Source organism: Phoca vitulina, unplaced genomic scaffold, assembly GCF_004348235.1.
Source record: "Phoca vitulina isolate PV1807 unplaced genomic scaffold, GSC_HSeal_1.0 scaffold40, whole genome shotgun sequence".
NCBI classification, from domain to species: domain Eukaryota; kingdom Metazoa; phylum Chordata; class Mammalia; order Carnivora; family Phocidae; genus Phoca; species Phoca vitulina.
Window position 1 is genome coordinate 4349204 of NW_022589743.1, and position 16030 is coordinate 4365233.

At 58.2% G+C, this 16030-nt stretch overlaps 1 protein-coding gene across 1 annotated transcript; it reads left to right on the forward strand.

The window, feature by feature from the left end:
* Positions 1 to 284: 284 nt before the first annotated feature.
* On the forward strand, positions 285 to 10112 carry SGCA (sarcoglycan alpha). Its single transcript, XM_032429117.1, has 9 exons — positions 285 to 318; positions 1417 to 1536; positions 1638 to 1792; positions 1950 to 2022; positions 2377 to 2575; positions 2966 to 3128; positions 4084 to 4292; positions 4494 to 4520; positions 9932 to 10112. Exons 1-9 carry the CDS (start codon positions 285 to 287, stop codon positions 10110 to 10112), a joined length of 1161 nt encoding a protein of 386 aa, XP_032285008.1.
* The last annotated feature ends 5918 nt before the right edge of the window (positions 10113 to 16030 follow it).

Genomic DNA, 16030 nt, shown 5'->3' on the forward strand with positions numbered 1-16030 from the left:
CAAGGGGATCCCTTAGTGTTTTCAGGGGGGACTGAGGTAGTCAGGTTAGTGGTTTACAGAACGTTCTCTGGCCACTGGGAGGGGATCACTGGAGGGACCCGGTCATGTGAGGAGAGTGTTCACACCAGATTCAGTGCCTGCTCTGGGTGGGGATGGGGAGGACCCACTGGCAGAAGCTGGGGTCAGCTGCTCTGGGACACCTCCCCCGTCATCCCTCCCTCCCTCTCTCCTCCCCCCTGCTCCTGTCTCTGTCACTCACAGGGGCCGGGCAGGCTGGGGCAGCCATGGCTGAAGCTCTAATCTGGATTCTTCTTGTGGGCAAGTTGGGGCCTTCTTCTGGGAGAGGCCCAGGACAAAGGGACGGGATTTATGGGTGAAGAGGTGGACAGACAGAGGTCCCTCAGGGGAGGGGTCTGGGCCCAGGGCCCAGAAGGACTTTGGGGTGTTCATGCTGTATCCAGGGGGAGGTCCAGGGAAATGGGACTGGGAGCGGGGCTCTGGGATGTGGGGGACGGGGAGCTCTGAAGGGCGGGGTGTCCTAGGCCGAGGTGGGCCTGACAGCACAGGCCCGGAGTGTCGTTGGCCCTTTAATGGGCTGGCTGGTCTGCCTTCTTTCTAGGCCCAGGCTAAATTTGGCCTTGGGAGGGTGTGGGGGCCCGCTGGGGCAGGTCCTTTCCCTGGGGCTCAGGATCCCATTTGCTCAGCTTCTATTGGTTTCTACTGTGGGCCCCTTTCCCCCTGTGTATTAGGAGAGTTGGGAGGGAGTCCCAGAATGGCTACTCACCTCCTCCTTCACTCTCCCCTTCCCCTCCAAGCTTCCCAGACACTCAGCATTCTTTTTTAAAATTTGTTTTTATTTATTTATTTTGAGAGAGAGAAAGCAGGGAGAATGACTGAGAGTGCCCTTGGGGGTGGGGAGGTGCAGAGGGAAAGAAAGAGAGAGAATCCTAAGCAAGCTCCATGCCCAGAGTGGCAGAAGCCAACCGGGGCTCGATCTCAAGACCCTGAGACCATGACCTGAACCGAAATCAACAGTCAGATGCTTAACCGACTGAGCCTCCCAGGCGCCCCTAACACCGCATTCTTAAGGGTTCTGTTTTACAAGTGCCCATAACACGCATCCACCCCCACACACCCCACACCCTTCTCAGCCAGACAGCAGTCCCTGCCCGGGGTGACCCCTCAAAGGGAGCCTAAAATGAGGACTGGAGGAGGGGGTTCCCATGAATCCAAACCCAACAAAGGTCTGGGACTTGTCACTGATCTAAGTTTGTGTGGCACAGCGAGGACCCCTCCACCTGTCCTTTCCTGGGAGCCCCCCACAACTTCTCCTCTCTCTTAGGGGCACCAGGAGCTTCTCCCCTGTCCAGGATTAAGGCTGATGCATGTGTTTTGGGGGTTGTGGGGTCCCCACAGGTCTCTTGGCAGGGCTGGGGGACGCCGAGGCCCAGCAGACCACCCTGCAGCCTCTTGTGGGCCGCGTCTTTGTGCACACCCTGGACCGGGAAACTGTCCTGCGTCGTCCCGAGCATGTCGGTGAGAGGGGCCTAAAGGCCATCGGCGGGCTGGTGGTGCCTGGCCAGGGGCCGGTGGGGCCTCCTGTCATTTCTCCAATCCCCTGTCCTCCCTTCCACCAGATGTGCCCCCCACCACCCCTGTCACCTACCACGCCCACCTCCAGGGACACCCAGACCTGCCTCGGTGGCTCCGCTACACCCAGCGCAGTCCCCACCAGCCTGGCTTCCTCTACGGCGCCCCCACCCCCGAAGATCGTGGGCGCCAGGTCATCGAGGTACAAGCAGGGACCCCGGTGGCTGTGTCCCATGTGGGCATTCGTGCATGTTCATTTACATAATTTAGATGCCTCTAATTGGAGGGTGTCTCAGTCCCCTCCACGTTTCTCCCCTCGCCCCAGCCCTCAGCTCTCTTCTGCATCCTCCCCACCCCAGGTCACAGCCTACAATCGGGACAGCTTTGACACCACCCGGCAGAGGCTGGTGCTGTTGATTGGGGACCCAGAAGGTACCGCCAGCCCCGCCTAACCCCTGCCCCACCTCCACCCTCCCCCAACTCCAGTCTTGGGGGTTTCTCTTGGAAGGAGGGAGGGGGGTGTGAAGGGGATACTTGGGAGTAGCAGGAGCAGGGCGTCCTGGAAGGGCTCTCGATTTGTATTCTTGGCCGTTCTGCTGACAGTCTCTGGGGCCTTGGGAAGTTGTTGAGGCTGTGGGAAGGGCATTTGGGGCTGTGAGGGATGGGAAGTTAGGGAGGAAAGAAGGAGTCTGAGGGGGCGTGGGGAGGAGCTTGAGGGGGGCAGGCTTGGGAAGGATTCGTGCAGGACTCGGTGTGGAGCCTCAAGTGCCAGCCTGGCATTTCCAGGCCCCCTGCTGCCATACCAAGCTGAATTCCTGGTGTGCAGCCATGATGTGGAGGAGGTGCTGCCCTCAACCCCTGCCAGTCGCTTCCTCACAGCCTTGGGGGGGCTCTGGGAGCCGGGAGAGCTCCAGCTACTCAACATTACCTCCGCCTTGGACCGTGGGGGCCGCGTCCCCCTTCCCATTGAGGGTCGCAAGGAAGGGTAAGTGTGCAACCCCGGAGTGCTTCCTGGAGGAGGGGGCGGCAGCTGGCCTTCTTGGGGGGTGGGCGGGCATGGAGCACCTTTGTGCACCTTCACACCATGTGTATCTCTCACATCACCGTCCACTTCCCTCCAGCCACCCCTTCATCTTCTTGCCCTTCCTGGGCCCAAACCCTAGTTATCCTGAACTCTATACTCCCTGATGCCCCATGAGGACATAAAAGATCCAGCTATCAAAAGACATTCCTGGGAGTATAAGGCCCCCAGGAAGGCTGGGGTGTTCTGTGTACTTTCACCATAACCCAGGTCTCAAGGTGGTCCTGCAACCCCAAATCTCCAGTGCCCAGTGCCCCCCCCAATATGTTAATGGTGGTTTCTATCTGGGCCCAGGGTTTACATCAAGGTGGGCTCTGCCTCACCCTTCTCCACCTGCCTGAAGATGGTGGCATCTCCCGACAGCCATGCTCGTTGTGCCCAGGGTCAGCCTCCACTTCTGTCCTGCTATGACACCTTGGCACCTCACTTCCGCGTTGACTGGTGCAATGTGTCCCTGGTGAGGAGGGACCCTGGATCCGGGGGTGGGGATGGGGCATGACCCCCATCACAGTCTCCTCCCTAGCCCTATTCCCACCCCATCCTGTTTCTTTCTCTGATTATGGTCAGGGTGGCGAGCGCGCGTGCACACACACACACACACACACACACACGTGCGCGCTTGCGCGCTCTGAAGTTCCACCTCATCCCACAAGAGGGCGACAGAGTCCATAATCCAGAAAAGGGATCACAGGGTCCAGAAGTCCTTGATGCGCCCAACCCAACAGCTAGAACAATCACTCCAATAGGGCCGTTCTAAAAACCCTTTCCCCACCAGGGGACTCTTTGGGACAGCTCTGCTTCCTTCTAAGGTGTCACCTAGCAAATCTGCCTGCAATAAGGAACAGATACCTCTCACCTCCAAGTTATAAACCAAAGATGCTCACTACTGCTCTTTGGGATGTTGAGCACAATTATCTGGGGTCCCTAGAGACCCTGACTCCCCAGGTTGGGAACCCCTAGAGTACTCTGTTCCTGTGAATTGACCAACAGTGCAGCCAGGGACAGATCATCAACATCCTCGAGCACTTGCTCTGTGCTAGGCTCTAGCCAATCAACATGCTTTACCCTCACCACCACCCCAGAAACAGGGTCCACTATTAGCGTTCTGACATTCCAGGTGAGGGAAAGGAGGCACCTGGAGGGAAGTCATCCAGCACAGCACTTGTCTGAATCGGGATTCAAACCCAGGCAGTCGGGCCCTAGAGGTGTGCTCTAACCATTGTATGGACCTGCCTCTCCTCGTCCTTCTCTCTGGGTTCCTAGTCCAGTGCTTGTCCTGAGAGGTCACCCAAGCTGGGGGAGACAGGCAGGAGGAAACCCTGTGGTTGTATGGGGCACCCCTGCCCCGTCCCCCCAGGGGGTCTCTGTGTCCAGCCAACGGCTCCTCAGTGAGCCCTGGGCTCTCTGAGCAGGTGGATAAGTCAGTGCCAGAGCCCGCAGATGAGGTGCCCACCCCAGGCGATGGGATCCTGGAGCATGACCCGTTCTTCTGCCCACCTACTGAGGCCACGGCCCGAGACTTCCTCACCGACGCGCTGGTCACCCTCCTGGTGCCCCTGCTGGTGGCTCTCCTGCTCACTCTGGGGCTGGCCTACGTCATGTGCTGCCGGCGGGAGGGACGGTGAGTGTGGGGGACAGAGGGCAGGGAGGGCACTGCTGCTCACCTCCACGGGGCTCCTTGGGGCGCTGTGCTGCCTGGGGACACAGACTCCTCAGGGAGAGGGGTCCTCAGCCAGGAAGGGGGTGGGGACCTCTTGCCTCGCCTGGCACCAGGAGGGAGGGGTGTGGATAATAGCTAACCCCCTCCCTCAATTTTCCGCAGGCTGAAGAGAGACCTGGCCACCTCGGAGTAAGTAGGGGAAAGCTGGGGGGGGGACTGGGTGGGAGCACCCCTAGACTGCCAAGCTAGACCCCCCTCCCTAACCTCCATGAGCAGCACAGACAAGCCAGATTACTCTGAGCTGATGGGGGCCACGCCTGGCCTCCGAGCTCCAGGTCTGGGCTGGCTGGTTGCTGGGTCTGACCTCTCCTGGCCCGGCCTTCTCATTTTCTGCGTCTCCGTGGAGGACTCCAACCTGGGATGGGGCACAGGAGGGGACCCGGCCAGGTGTGGGGGCCTGCGGCCACCCTGGGGGAAAGGGTTCGAGAAGCCACTTAAGAGGCTGCGTGCACACACACATGCACACACATACACACGCGCGCGCACACGCGTGCACGCACACACACGCGTGCACGCACACACACGCGTGCGCGCGTGCACACACGCACACACACGTACACTTCCCTGAGTCAGACATTAGGTATGGCTCCAGCCTGGCTTCTGCCACACAATCAGCATGATGCTCTCTGGCCCTGGTTTCTGATGACGGGGTCATTGAACTAGCTAATGTCTGTGGATGCTTTCAATTCCTCCAGCCCTTTCCCCAAATCCATCTCACTCTTACTTTGCTCAGGTTTCCACCCCCGGCGGCCTTACTCCTCCTCTGTCCCCAGCTTCCTTCCACTCCCACTCCCCTGAGCTCCAAAGATTCCAGGAGGCAGGTGTGAAATAAGTTAGGCTCCTTTAATTCCCACTGCACCGAGCCTGGGGCGGGCCTGGCACCCTCGCCTGCTTGCCTGGCCTGCCTCGTTAATTGCGGCGGCATTTGGCCACCCTGCGAACCTCCTTGCGTAGTCGCTTGTGCCCCCTCCGGGAGCCCACTGGCAGTCGGCGCTTCCCAGGCCGGCCCTTCCGAGGCCGGCGCTGCCCAGGCCGGCGCTTCCCAGGCCGGCGCTGCCCCGACTGGCGTTGTCTCTGGTCCCTGAGCTTGAACTTGGAGGCAAACTTCTTGCCCATGCCCATGCGGAAGGAGCCCAAGGCCCCCTTGCCGGTCACCTGCTTGAGAACACCCTTGTCCACCAGCCCCTTGAGCACTCGCTTGAAGCACCAGGCGTTCCGGGTCATGTTGTAGCCCATGCCGCTGACCGCCTTCTTCAGGGTGGCTAGACTCACGCGGTTGTGCACGCCCTTGTCCACCACAACCCCCAGGATCACCTTGGATATGCTGGGCTTCCGGCGGGTTTTGGGGCTGGCGCGGCGCCCAGTCTCATTCTTGCCAGGGGCCCCAGAGGCGCTGGCCTGCCTGCCTGCACCCTGGGCAGTGCTCGAGGCCAAGGGTGCAGATGGGGGAGGAGCCAAAGTGTCTTTCTGCATCTCTCCCTGGGGCGGTTGAAGGGGACTAGGTGCAGGGACCTCCAGGGTGGCGGCTGGAAGTCTCCACTGGGCTGCTCTTCGGTGGGCGAGGCGAGTCTCTGGTCCTGGTTCCCTCAGAGGCTTCCTCGGAGAGCTCCAGCCCCAGCCTCCCCCTGGGTGGCCAGAAGTAGGACCAAGGATGATCACCCACGGCTGGCCTCAGCAGACTTGTGCCTCAGGGGCAGGGGGTGGCAAGGTTACCTCTGTGGTGACCTCAGGGGGACATTGTGAGGCCACCAGAATCCTGTGAAGGTCACAGTGGTCCCATTGTTCCCTCCCGGGAGGTGCAGACGGGAGTTGCCAGATAGTGTGGGCATTTGACAAGCCAGGTACCCTGGGAAGAAGGGCTGAGGCTGTGTGGGGGGATGGGTGGACTCACGTGGTGTGTTCATGCGCGTGCACGTGTGTTTAGAAACGTATGCACCTGAACCAGCTGATTTCAGGGTGTTCTGAGACCCCAGTTTTTAAAAAAGATTTTATTTATTTATTTGAGAGAGAGAGAGAATGAGAGCAAGCGGTGGTGGGGGGAGAGGGGAGAGAGGGGGACAAGCTGACTCTGCACTGAGTGTGGAGTGTGACATGGGGCTCCATCTCAGGACCCCAAGCTCATGACCTGAGCTGAAATCGAGGGTCGGACACTTAACCGACTGAGCCACCCAGGTGCCCCCTGAGACCTCAGTTTTAAACCCACCATCTTGACCTATCTCAACCCATTGGGTTGAGGAATACAAATATTTTTAGCAACAGAATTATACCCACATTTCTGAATTGTTATGGGGAAAATATTTTCCAGAGTGAACAAAACTATAATTCCTTGCTCTGCTCAGGTCGATTTGATTCCTGGGTCACCTTTGATCACAAAGCACAAAGGCTCTGCTTTGCTTCTTTTTTTCCCTATTTTCATTTTTATTTGATAGAATTTTTTTCCCCATCGGGATGAATGATCTTCCATGTCAGTTTTTCAAGGAACATTTCATTCCTCAATTTTTTGGCCTGTGCCAAATTTGATCAATTATACCTTCTGCCATTGTGGAAATTCTCTTCTGACCAGTGATTTTGAGCACGGCCTGTTCTGCTGGCTCAGTTTTGGAGCTTGGAAGCTCTCAGGAAAATCTGCTTCCTCCGTCAATGTTGACTCAATCACCAGGCTTACCGTGTGCCATAGTAGCCCTTGTTGGTTTGGATTTTGAGTGGACTTATTTCTACAGATTCCATTTTTTTTTTTTTCTTGTTCAATGTCTACCATTTTTCAAATTATCCACAAATTGTGATTCTGCTGCCTGTATCAGAGTTTGCTGGTCAGAAGGTCCTCCAGCCTGACCCTTTTCTGTGGTCTGTGTGTCAGAGACAGGGCTCAAGGGCTGTGTGTTGGTGGTGGAGAATGTGTGTGTGTGTGTGTGTGTGTAGGAATGCCTGCCTATTCGTTCGTCTGCCTAGGTGCTGATGTGGAAGGGCTGCAGGGGAAGGCAGCAGCGTGGCTGGCTTCTGCTCCTTCTGCTCCTGCTATGGAAAAACATCCCCAGAACATTTTCCACCTGTGTGTGTCGCCAGAGTAATGAGACCCAGATGCGGGGCTGGGGGCGGGGAGGGGGCCTTCCCCTGCCAGGGCATTACCTGCCTGGCTGCCTCTGGCCCTAAGCATCCACATGCTTCTTGCTTCCTTACTCCCTCAGCCTCCCCTTGCCTGGGAATGGAAAATTGTGTTTTGGACAGCTCTGCTTGCCAAATTCCAGACTCAAGAGCTCATCTTGATCCTCCCCTGGCCTTAGAGGCTGACTCCACCTCTTCCCGCCAACCAGACAGGACCTGGTCCTGCTCTCCGCCCCCACCAAGGAGTGTGGCCCATTCAGCAGGAAGCTAGAAAGTCTGACCTGTCATCTAATCTCTCAGGCTCTAGCTGGTGTTGGTATCCACTAACTGAGACTTGGACAGGGGTGGGGATCATTGCCCCTCCCCCATTTGATCAGTAACCCAGAGTCAAGTGGGTTAAGTGAGTCAAGTGCCCCTCCCCCATTTGATCAAGTCAACCCAGGCCCTGCCTTGGGCCCCCACCCCTTTAAGGAAATGAATTCTTTTTTTTTTAAGACTTTATTTATTTATTTGAGAGCGAGAGAGAGAGCGAGAGAGAGAGCGAGCACAAGCAGGAGGAGGGGCAGCCGGAGAGGGAGAAGCAGACTCCCTGCTGAGCAGAGAGCTCGATGTGGGACTCGATCCCAGGACCCCGGGATCATGACCTGAGCCGAAGTCACACACTTAACCAACTGAGTCACCCAGGCGCCCTCTTTTTTTTTTAAGACTTTATTTATTTTGAGAGTTGGTCGGGTGGGGGGGTGGGCAGAGGAAGAGGGAGAGAAGCAGACTCCCGGCTGAGCGTGGAGCCCCACTCGGGGCTCAATCTCAGGACCCTGAGTTGATGACCTGAGCAGAAATCAAGAGTCTGATGCTCAACCGAATGAGCCACCCAGGCGTCCCAAGGAAATCTTTTTTTTTTTTTTAAGATTTTTATTTATTTATTTGAGAGAGAGAGAGAGCATGAGAGAGGGGAGGGTCAGAAGGAGAAGCAGACTCCCCGCGGAGCAGGAAGCCCGATGTAGGACTCGATCCCAGGACTCCAGGACCATGACCTGAGCTGAAGGCAGTCGCTTAACTAACTGAGCCACCCAGGCACCCCCCAAGGAAACTAATTCTTATTGTTTGTAATGAAGAGTCCCTGCTATCTGTCTCACCTGGCAACCAGGTAGTCCGGGAAAATATCTCCAGGCTGGACCCACAAATGTGGGTGGGTAAAGGGGCTTGGAAACATCCCATTACTGGAGGCCAAGTACATCAGTGAACCTACTATAATAAAATAACACTGATGATGATGATAGCCATGTCAGGCTCCCTGTAATATTAGCTACCACTTGCTGTGAGGCTGACCAGGAGACATCGAAGTATTTCCTGTATTAACTCATTTCATTTGTACAAAAACTGCATTGTAATTGAGGAAATAGTGGCACAGAGAAGTTAAGTGACTTGCATAAGGTCACACAGGCGGTAAGTAGCAGAACTCACATTCAAACCCACAGCAAGTCCTCATGCTTGGTTACACTGTGCTACCCTACTTCCCAGAATGAACTGAAGCTTGCCCCCCACAGCAGAAAGCAAGCTCGTGAGGATCTCAAATGAGAATGCGGCTGAGCTTTCTGAGAAGAAAGAAGAAAATCTTCTTCCAGAAAGACTAGAACTCAGAAGGGACTTCCTGACTGCCCTGGGGATTTCAGGCCCACTGAGGGCGGAGCCAGGGGAGCTGTGGTCTGGAATAAAGCCAGAGAGCAAAGACTCAGTGTCCAGAGCTAGTCCTGGGGCCGGGTGGGAAAGGTCCAGGTACAAAGGCCAGGGAGGCTAGCTGAGAGCAGCAGGAAGATGAGACCGTAGAGGTCTGGCCGGAAACAGCAGGAGCCAAAGTAGGCGGTGGGAAGAGATGGAGGGGGCGAGGTTTGCCAGACTAAGACAGGGATGAGACAGGGAAGACTGGATGGTCAATGGTAGGAGAGAGTATTAGGGGAGGGAACTGAGTGCTAGAAGGGACCTAGAGGGTCATGGGAATATAAAGCTCAGCAAATGCTGGCCTCTGGAAATACGGATCCACTGCGGGTATCTATTCATGCCGAGTATCGCGGGAGCTCTTAGCATGCGCCAAGCACTTTTCTAAACATTTTTTCTCATTTAATTCCCACCACAGTGCTAGGAGGTAGGTTCTAGTATTATGCCCATTTTACAGTTGAGGACACTGAGGCACAGAGTGGTTCAGTACCTTGCCAGGGACACACAGCTTTGAATCCAGGCTGTCTATACCCACAGCCTATGCCTCTGTCACTGGACGCTGAGCCGGCACCAAAGACCTTCCTGTTTGTCCTCCCCCCACGCATCATGTGTGTGAGTGTCCCCCTACATAGCAGGTGGGGAGGACAGGCAGGGCCACCCTGGGCCTCGGTGGGGGGGGTTGACTCCCAGAGCTGACGACTCTGCCGGCTCTGTGCCCCCAGCATCCAGATGGTCCACCATTGCACCATCCACGGGAACACAGAGGAGCTGCGGCAGATGGCATCCAGCCGGGAGGTGCCCCGGCCACTGTCCACGCTGCCCATGTTCAACGTGCGCACAGGCGAGCGGCTGCCTCCACAAGTGGACAGCGCCCAGGTGCCCCTCATCCTGGACCAGCACTGAGGGCACAGCCAGGTGGGCATGCGGGGCGGTGCCAGCCTCATTTCAGGGAACAAGGTGGCTTCTGGCTCGAGGCTGGGGCAGATGGCAGGGAGGGGGAGGTCCAGGGAAGGGGCACACAGCCCCGCCTGCTCCTCTGAGGCAACTGTGGGGTTTGCTCAGCAGGGCCAGGGCTATGCCCCCCAGGGCCCAACACTCGGGGTCGGAGGGCTGGGCTGGGGAGGCAGGAGGACCAGGGCCTGGGCATCACAGCCCCTCACACCCTCCCTCTGCTGTTCCAGTCCCAGACCCGGCCTCCTCCTCCCGCCACGCACAGAGCAGCTGGCCCACAGCCACATCCTTCCTCAGGATCCCGGGCCCTGGCCTGACGGCCCCCAGGCTGGGAACAAGCAGAGAGATGGCAGCGGGCGAGGTGAGGGTGTCTGGGGTCAGGACCCCCAGAATAAATAGATGCCGCTCTGCTCACTTGTGGCTGTCAGCTCCTTCTTCTCAGCAGCCTCCCACCAGCACTCGCTGCCTCAGTTTCCCTTTCTGCCTCCGGGAGCCCTCAGAGGCAGCCAGGGGCTGCCAGCCTGCCCTTTGGACTCTTGGTATTTTGCTGTTTTCTCAACTTCTCTGGAAGAAAGAGCGAAGGACCTGCTATCTGCGGCCCTGGTCTTAATCCTCGGACAGGACCTGACTGTGAGGTTTTACTGGTTCCTCATCCCTACTTTACAGAGGAGGAAACCGAGGCCCAAGGAGAGTAAGCAACTTACCCAAGGTCACAGAGCAAGCAAGTGGCAGAGCTTGGGTTAGAACCTGGTATGTCTACTTCCACACTGCCAGGGCTGAAGGGTTCTGGAAGCAAGAGGTCCAGGCTCTTATCTGTCCGGATCCCCTAGAGGAAGAGCCCCTTTGTAACTCATGCTGTGAGGGAGTCCAGTCTGTATATGGAGAGAGGGGTTGGGATAGGGGACCCTGAATGCCTGGGCTCAGTGACCCATTACTGGTGGGCTTCCCCAGGGGCCGGGCAGAGGTCAGGGGACACAGCACGACCTGGCACCCTTGTTGAGCTGAATGTCACCAGCTTGGCCCTGGAGAGCTCAGCTGGCTAGGAAGAGGCCCGAGCTTGTTTCTCCCAGTTGGATACAACCACACCAGACCAGCTGGGCCCCTGCCCACTGCCGTCCTGAGCCGCACCCAGTCTCACATCTGACCACTGCCTTGGGAGGCCAAGCCAGAGATCAGGCCCAAGAGGGGACCCAGATAAAGGAGGGATGGCAGAGGAGCTGGGATTTATGGCCTAGGTCTCAGGCCTCTAGATCTGGATGGCAACTCCAAGAAAATCCAAACAAGGACAAGACGTCCTTCGTGGTGACCTCAAAATTGTTTTTTGAGTTTGACCCACCAGGCCTGGGATCCACCCACTGTCCTGGGGCTGACTCTCAACCATCCCTCTCCCTTCCCCCAGGGGGCAGTGGGCGGTGGAGATGGGGGGCTGCACATGGAATTTTCCCCCTTACCTGGAGACAGGGGCCCAGGCTTGGGGCTGATGGGGAGGGCAGCCCCCAGTCTGGTGGTGGCCCCTCCTAGGCCAAGGGCCTCTGAGGATGGCTAAGTTTCTGAATACTGCTTCCAGGTGTTCAGAAATGTACAGGCAAGGGGGTGGTGAGTGTCCCCTTGGACCCCTCCCCTTTCCCTCATTCCCCGGAATCCCCACCTTCGAGTATGGCCTGAATCCATCCACTTCTCACGGCTTCCACTCTGACCTTCCCTGTGCAGCACCAGGATCTGGCTCCTGCGCCCCTGCAACAGCCTCCCCGTGGCGCCCCGTCCCTTCTGCCCCTCCAGTCTCAGCTCCAGCAGGAGCCGGGCCCATCCTTTCAGAAGAAAGATCGGGCATCACTCCCCCTGCTTTTGACCCTCCAATGCCTTCCGGTCACACTGAGAGTAAGATCCATGCTCTTGACTGGACGTGCTGGCCGTGCCCAGCCCTCTGGTCTCCTTCCTACTCTTCACATGGCCACTGCAGCCTGCCTCATAACCCGGTCCTGCCTTAGGGCTTTTGCCCCTGCCCTTCCCTCTGCCAGGATCCCCCAGCCCCCTCTCCCCATCCACACAACCGCCCCCCCCACTGCCGTTGTTTTGGTCTTTGTCCAAGTGGCAGCTCCTCAGAGAGGCCCTCCGGCCCCCCTGCTTCCAGGGCACCCTGCACCCCCCTCGTGCCCTGTTCAGGCTGGCTTCCCACCCTAGATAGAAGCTCCAGGAGGGCAGGTTTCCGGGGGCCCTCTGCAGATGGGGGCAGCGCCTGAGCACAGTAGGTGCTCAGGAAGGATGCTCTGATGCTGGGGTCTGGTGTGCTCAGAGCTCTTAAGGAAGTTGCTCTCCTCTCTGAGCAAAGGGGGTGGGCAAGGCCATTGCTAGCGCGTCTGCCATTATATTGGGGTTGCCCTGCCTGCTGGGCATCCCATCCCTATTAGTTAGTTAGTTATCCCATAATCATCTCCAGAGGCGGGCAGAAGCTCAGTGCTGGCACAGGGGAGGTGCTCAGTAGATGTTTTTGACCGAGTGCCTGTAGGGGTGGCCACCCCCCACCCACATGGGTCCTCTGACAAGATGGTGTCTCTGTCTCTTCATTTCCTCCTTTGCCTCGAGGCCCCTCATCTGGCCGAAATCTGGACTTGCACAGAGTCTGCCCTGGCTGGAGGCTCTGAGCCGCCAGCCTGCTCTCCGGGGTGCCCCTCTTCCATCCCTGCCCCCTTGAGGAGGGGGCTGCCCTCTCCGCGTCTCTGCGCTCCTGCCCGGGGCAGCCAGGGCTGGGAGCATTCCTGGCCAGCCCCTTGCTTCCCTCCGCCGCACAGCTTTGCCTTGAGATCTTGGCTCCGAGGAGCACACGGGAGCCTGGCTGCTGGCCTGGGAGGAAGTGGCCCAGACAAGTAGCTGGGAGGATGGCGTGACTGCGGAGGACACGGAGCCTGGGCACACACGCGCACACCCAGGCGCCCTGGCAGCGCGTGGGAAAGGCGCGGCCGGACGCAGCACCTCGCTCCTCGCTGAGGGGCGAGCTCCCACGGCAGTCACGCCCAACCCTCCACAGCCACGGGAAACCAGCCCCTGTGGCCCCCCAGTCCCCTCCACCCTGAGATGCAGCCTCATGCCCTGCCCCACCCTTGGCTCCTCCAGCCCCACGGCCAGCGCTGCCCCGAGACCCAGGGGCCTCCACCTTCACCCTAAACAGGGCCCCACCGTGGCCTGAATCTCCACCTTCCCTCAGCAGCTCTCAGTCCGGGAGGAGGATGTCTGCCCAAGGGGAACACAGGGCCCTACCTACAGCTGGCTTCAGTCCCCACGGGGCCTGTGTCTCCCCGATTCTTCACACACACACATTTACAGGGTGGGTTTGTTGGGATTTGGGCTCAGAGCGAGCAGGACTCGAATCGCGGCTCTGACAGTTCCTTTACTTGTAAGACATTAATCATAACTGCCTGCGGGCTGTTGGGAGGATTTGTGAGCCCCGGACGAGTGCCCAGCATCTGGCAGCTCCCAAGAAAGGAGACATTATTACACATGAACCCTCGCGTGAGCACGGCCAAACCAGAGGCCCGTGGGGTCCCCCTGCCCCCTGAGGTCCAGCTTAAATGAGCTCCGTTTACATTCTGTGCCCTGTGAAGGGTTCACGCTCTTCTTCTAAGTCTGGGGTGGAGGCTGAAATTCTCGTGCTTCCTGGTGCCGGTCTGCTGGCCAGTGAAGTGATGTTCTGAGGTATACTGGGTTAAATAAAACATGTTATTAAAATTAACTTCACCTGTTTCTTTTTATTGCCTTAATATGGCTGAAATGAAAAATTACATCTGTGGCTCGCATACTATTTTTACTGGGCAGCGCTGGTTTCACGGCTCTTCCTTTACCTCCACTCCAGATCGACCCAAACCCAGAACTCGGCCCCTGTCCTCGCTTTCTCCAGAACACCTGCTTGTACCAGACCTCTGTCCAGGCATGAATTTTCCGAACCCTGGAGGAGTTGTGGGGGGCGGGGGTCTGCCCCGCAGCAGTGAAGTCACCTAGAGCGTGAATATGTGGCCTCTGTTCTAAAATGTGCCATCCCGCCCCATCCTCCTCTTCCTCCCACTGCCTTCCGCTGAGAAAACCCTACTCTCCGGCACCTGCAGGCACCAAACTCACCTCCCTCCGGGGCTTGCTGCGCACGTGCTCTGCAAAGGCATTGAAGTCTCCGCGTGCGGAAGGGTCTGATTACCCTGCTAGACCAGGGCCATCCTTCTCCCCAGGTCTTGCCCCCTGGTCCGTGGACATCTCTCAGCTCTACTTGGAACCCTCTGGAGCGCACAGCGGGAAGGGGACAGAGACACGTGCTCACCAGCGCTAGGGCTCCACGGGCCCTGACACTTTAGGACGGTGGTCTCTCCCCACACCCAGCCTCTCCTGGTTTTCCCCCCACATCCTCCCTGATCAGCTGCCCCCATTCACCCGCAGGCTCTCCTGTGCCCTCTGTCACGCCTATGCACGCACACGTCCCTGCTGCTAGACCCTTACCTTCTCAGTTCACGCAGCATCTCTTCCGCCCCCATGTGTGTGGGGAAGCGGTCCTCTCATACACAGACCCCCCACCCCGACCCATCCCCAACACACCGGCCCGCGTGTGGGGCCCCTTTGAACACGGCCACGTTTGTTTATGGGTGGGCAGACACATTCTCACCCGCCTCACCCACTGACACAGCCTCCCACACTCACAGCCCCCGAGCAGCCTTCCCCTGTGGCTCCCGGTTTTGAGAGCAGCCCCACACTTCCTCTCCTGCTCTACACACGACCCCGCTTGTCCCCCTCACCTGAGGCTCCCACACTCTAGCTAGGCGGCCCCCCCAACAACCTCTCCCCTCCTCACCCTCACCCATGTCCATCCAGGAAAGTCTTGGAGGCACCAGGGCAGCTGGGGGTAAAGAGCTGACCCCAAAGAGGAGGGGACATCTGCCATGTTTCAGTCAGGAAAAAATCCTGCCAGGAGATGGGCTCCCCCCACAAAAGGGACCCAGGATTCTGAGAGAGCAGCAACGATAAAAAAATCCAAAAGAAGCCTCCTTCCTTTCTAGAATTTTCCATCTGAAGTTGACTGAGAAATCCACCCTAGGAATGTGGCCCATCTCGTCATAAAGAAGACAAAGGTGAGTCCCGTGGAGCCTCGGTGGGAGCAGCCGGTGCTGTGCCCCGACACGGGGGGCGGCCGGGGTCTGGGGCAGCGGGCCCGGGCAGCTCTATTTAGGGCCGCCGTGATGTCAGCAGAGAGGAGGGCTTGAGTCGGGGATGTGGTACAATGGCCCCTTTGTCCCGCTCCCCTCCAGCCTGCACACACACCGAAACCGCATTCTGGCCTCGCACCACAGCACAGCCCGGCCACACGGTGTCACCTCATGTGCCCTCCCACGGGCGTGTGCACACACACGCACGCACACATTCGTGTCCCCATGTGGAGATTTGTGCATACCTAGTAAGAGGCATATTCACTCATTTGTCTAGAGATGCCCGACACGGCGGCCACTAGCCGCTTGCAGCTATTGAAATTAATTACAGTGAGATACAATTTAAGGTTGCATTCCTCAGTGGCACTACCCACGTGTCAAGTGCTCCCGAGCCACGTGTGGCTAGTGGCTACGCTGCTGGGCCCCTGAGAGAGCACACCACGCGGGTGCAGGAAGCACTGGCCTGGGGCCTTCCACCTCCGTCTGCTCCCCCAGGGGGGCTGCTTTTCATTGCTCCACCTCTCGCTCCTATTCCCAACGGCCTAGGAAGCCCCCCTTGCCACCTCACGCTCTCGCTTTAGTCTCCCGCTGGGCCTGGGGAGCATAACGGTGGAAAACGTGGAAAGCGGCGGGGGAATGAGGGGACACATGGCCTGGAGTGTGGGGGGCTGAGCAGGCAGAGGTAAGGGC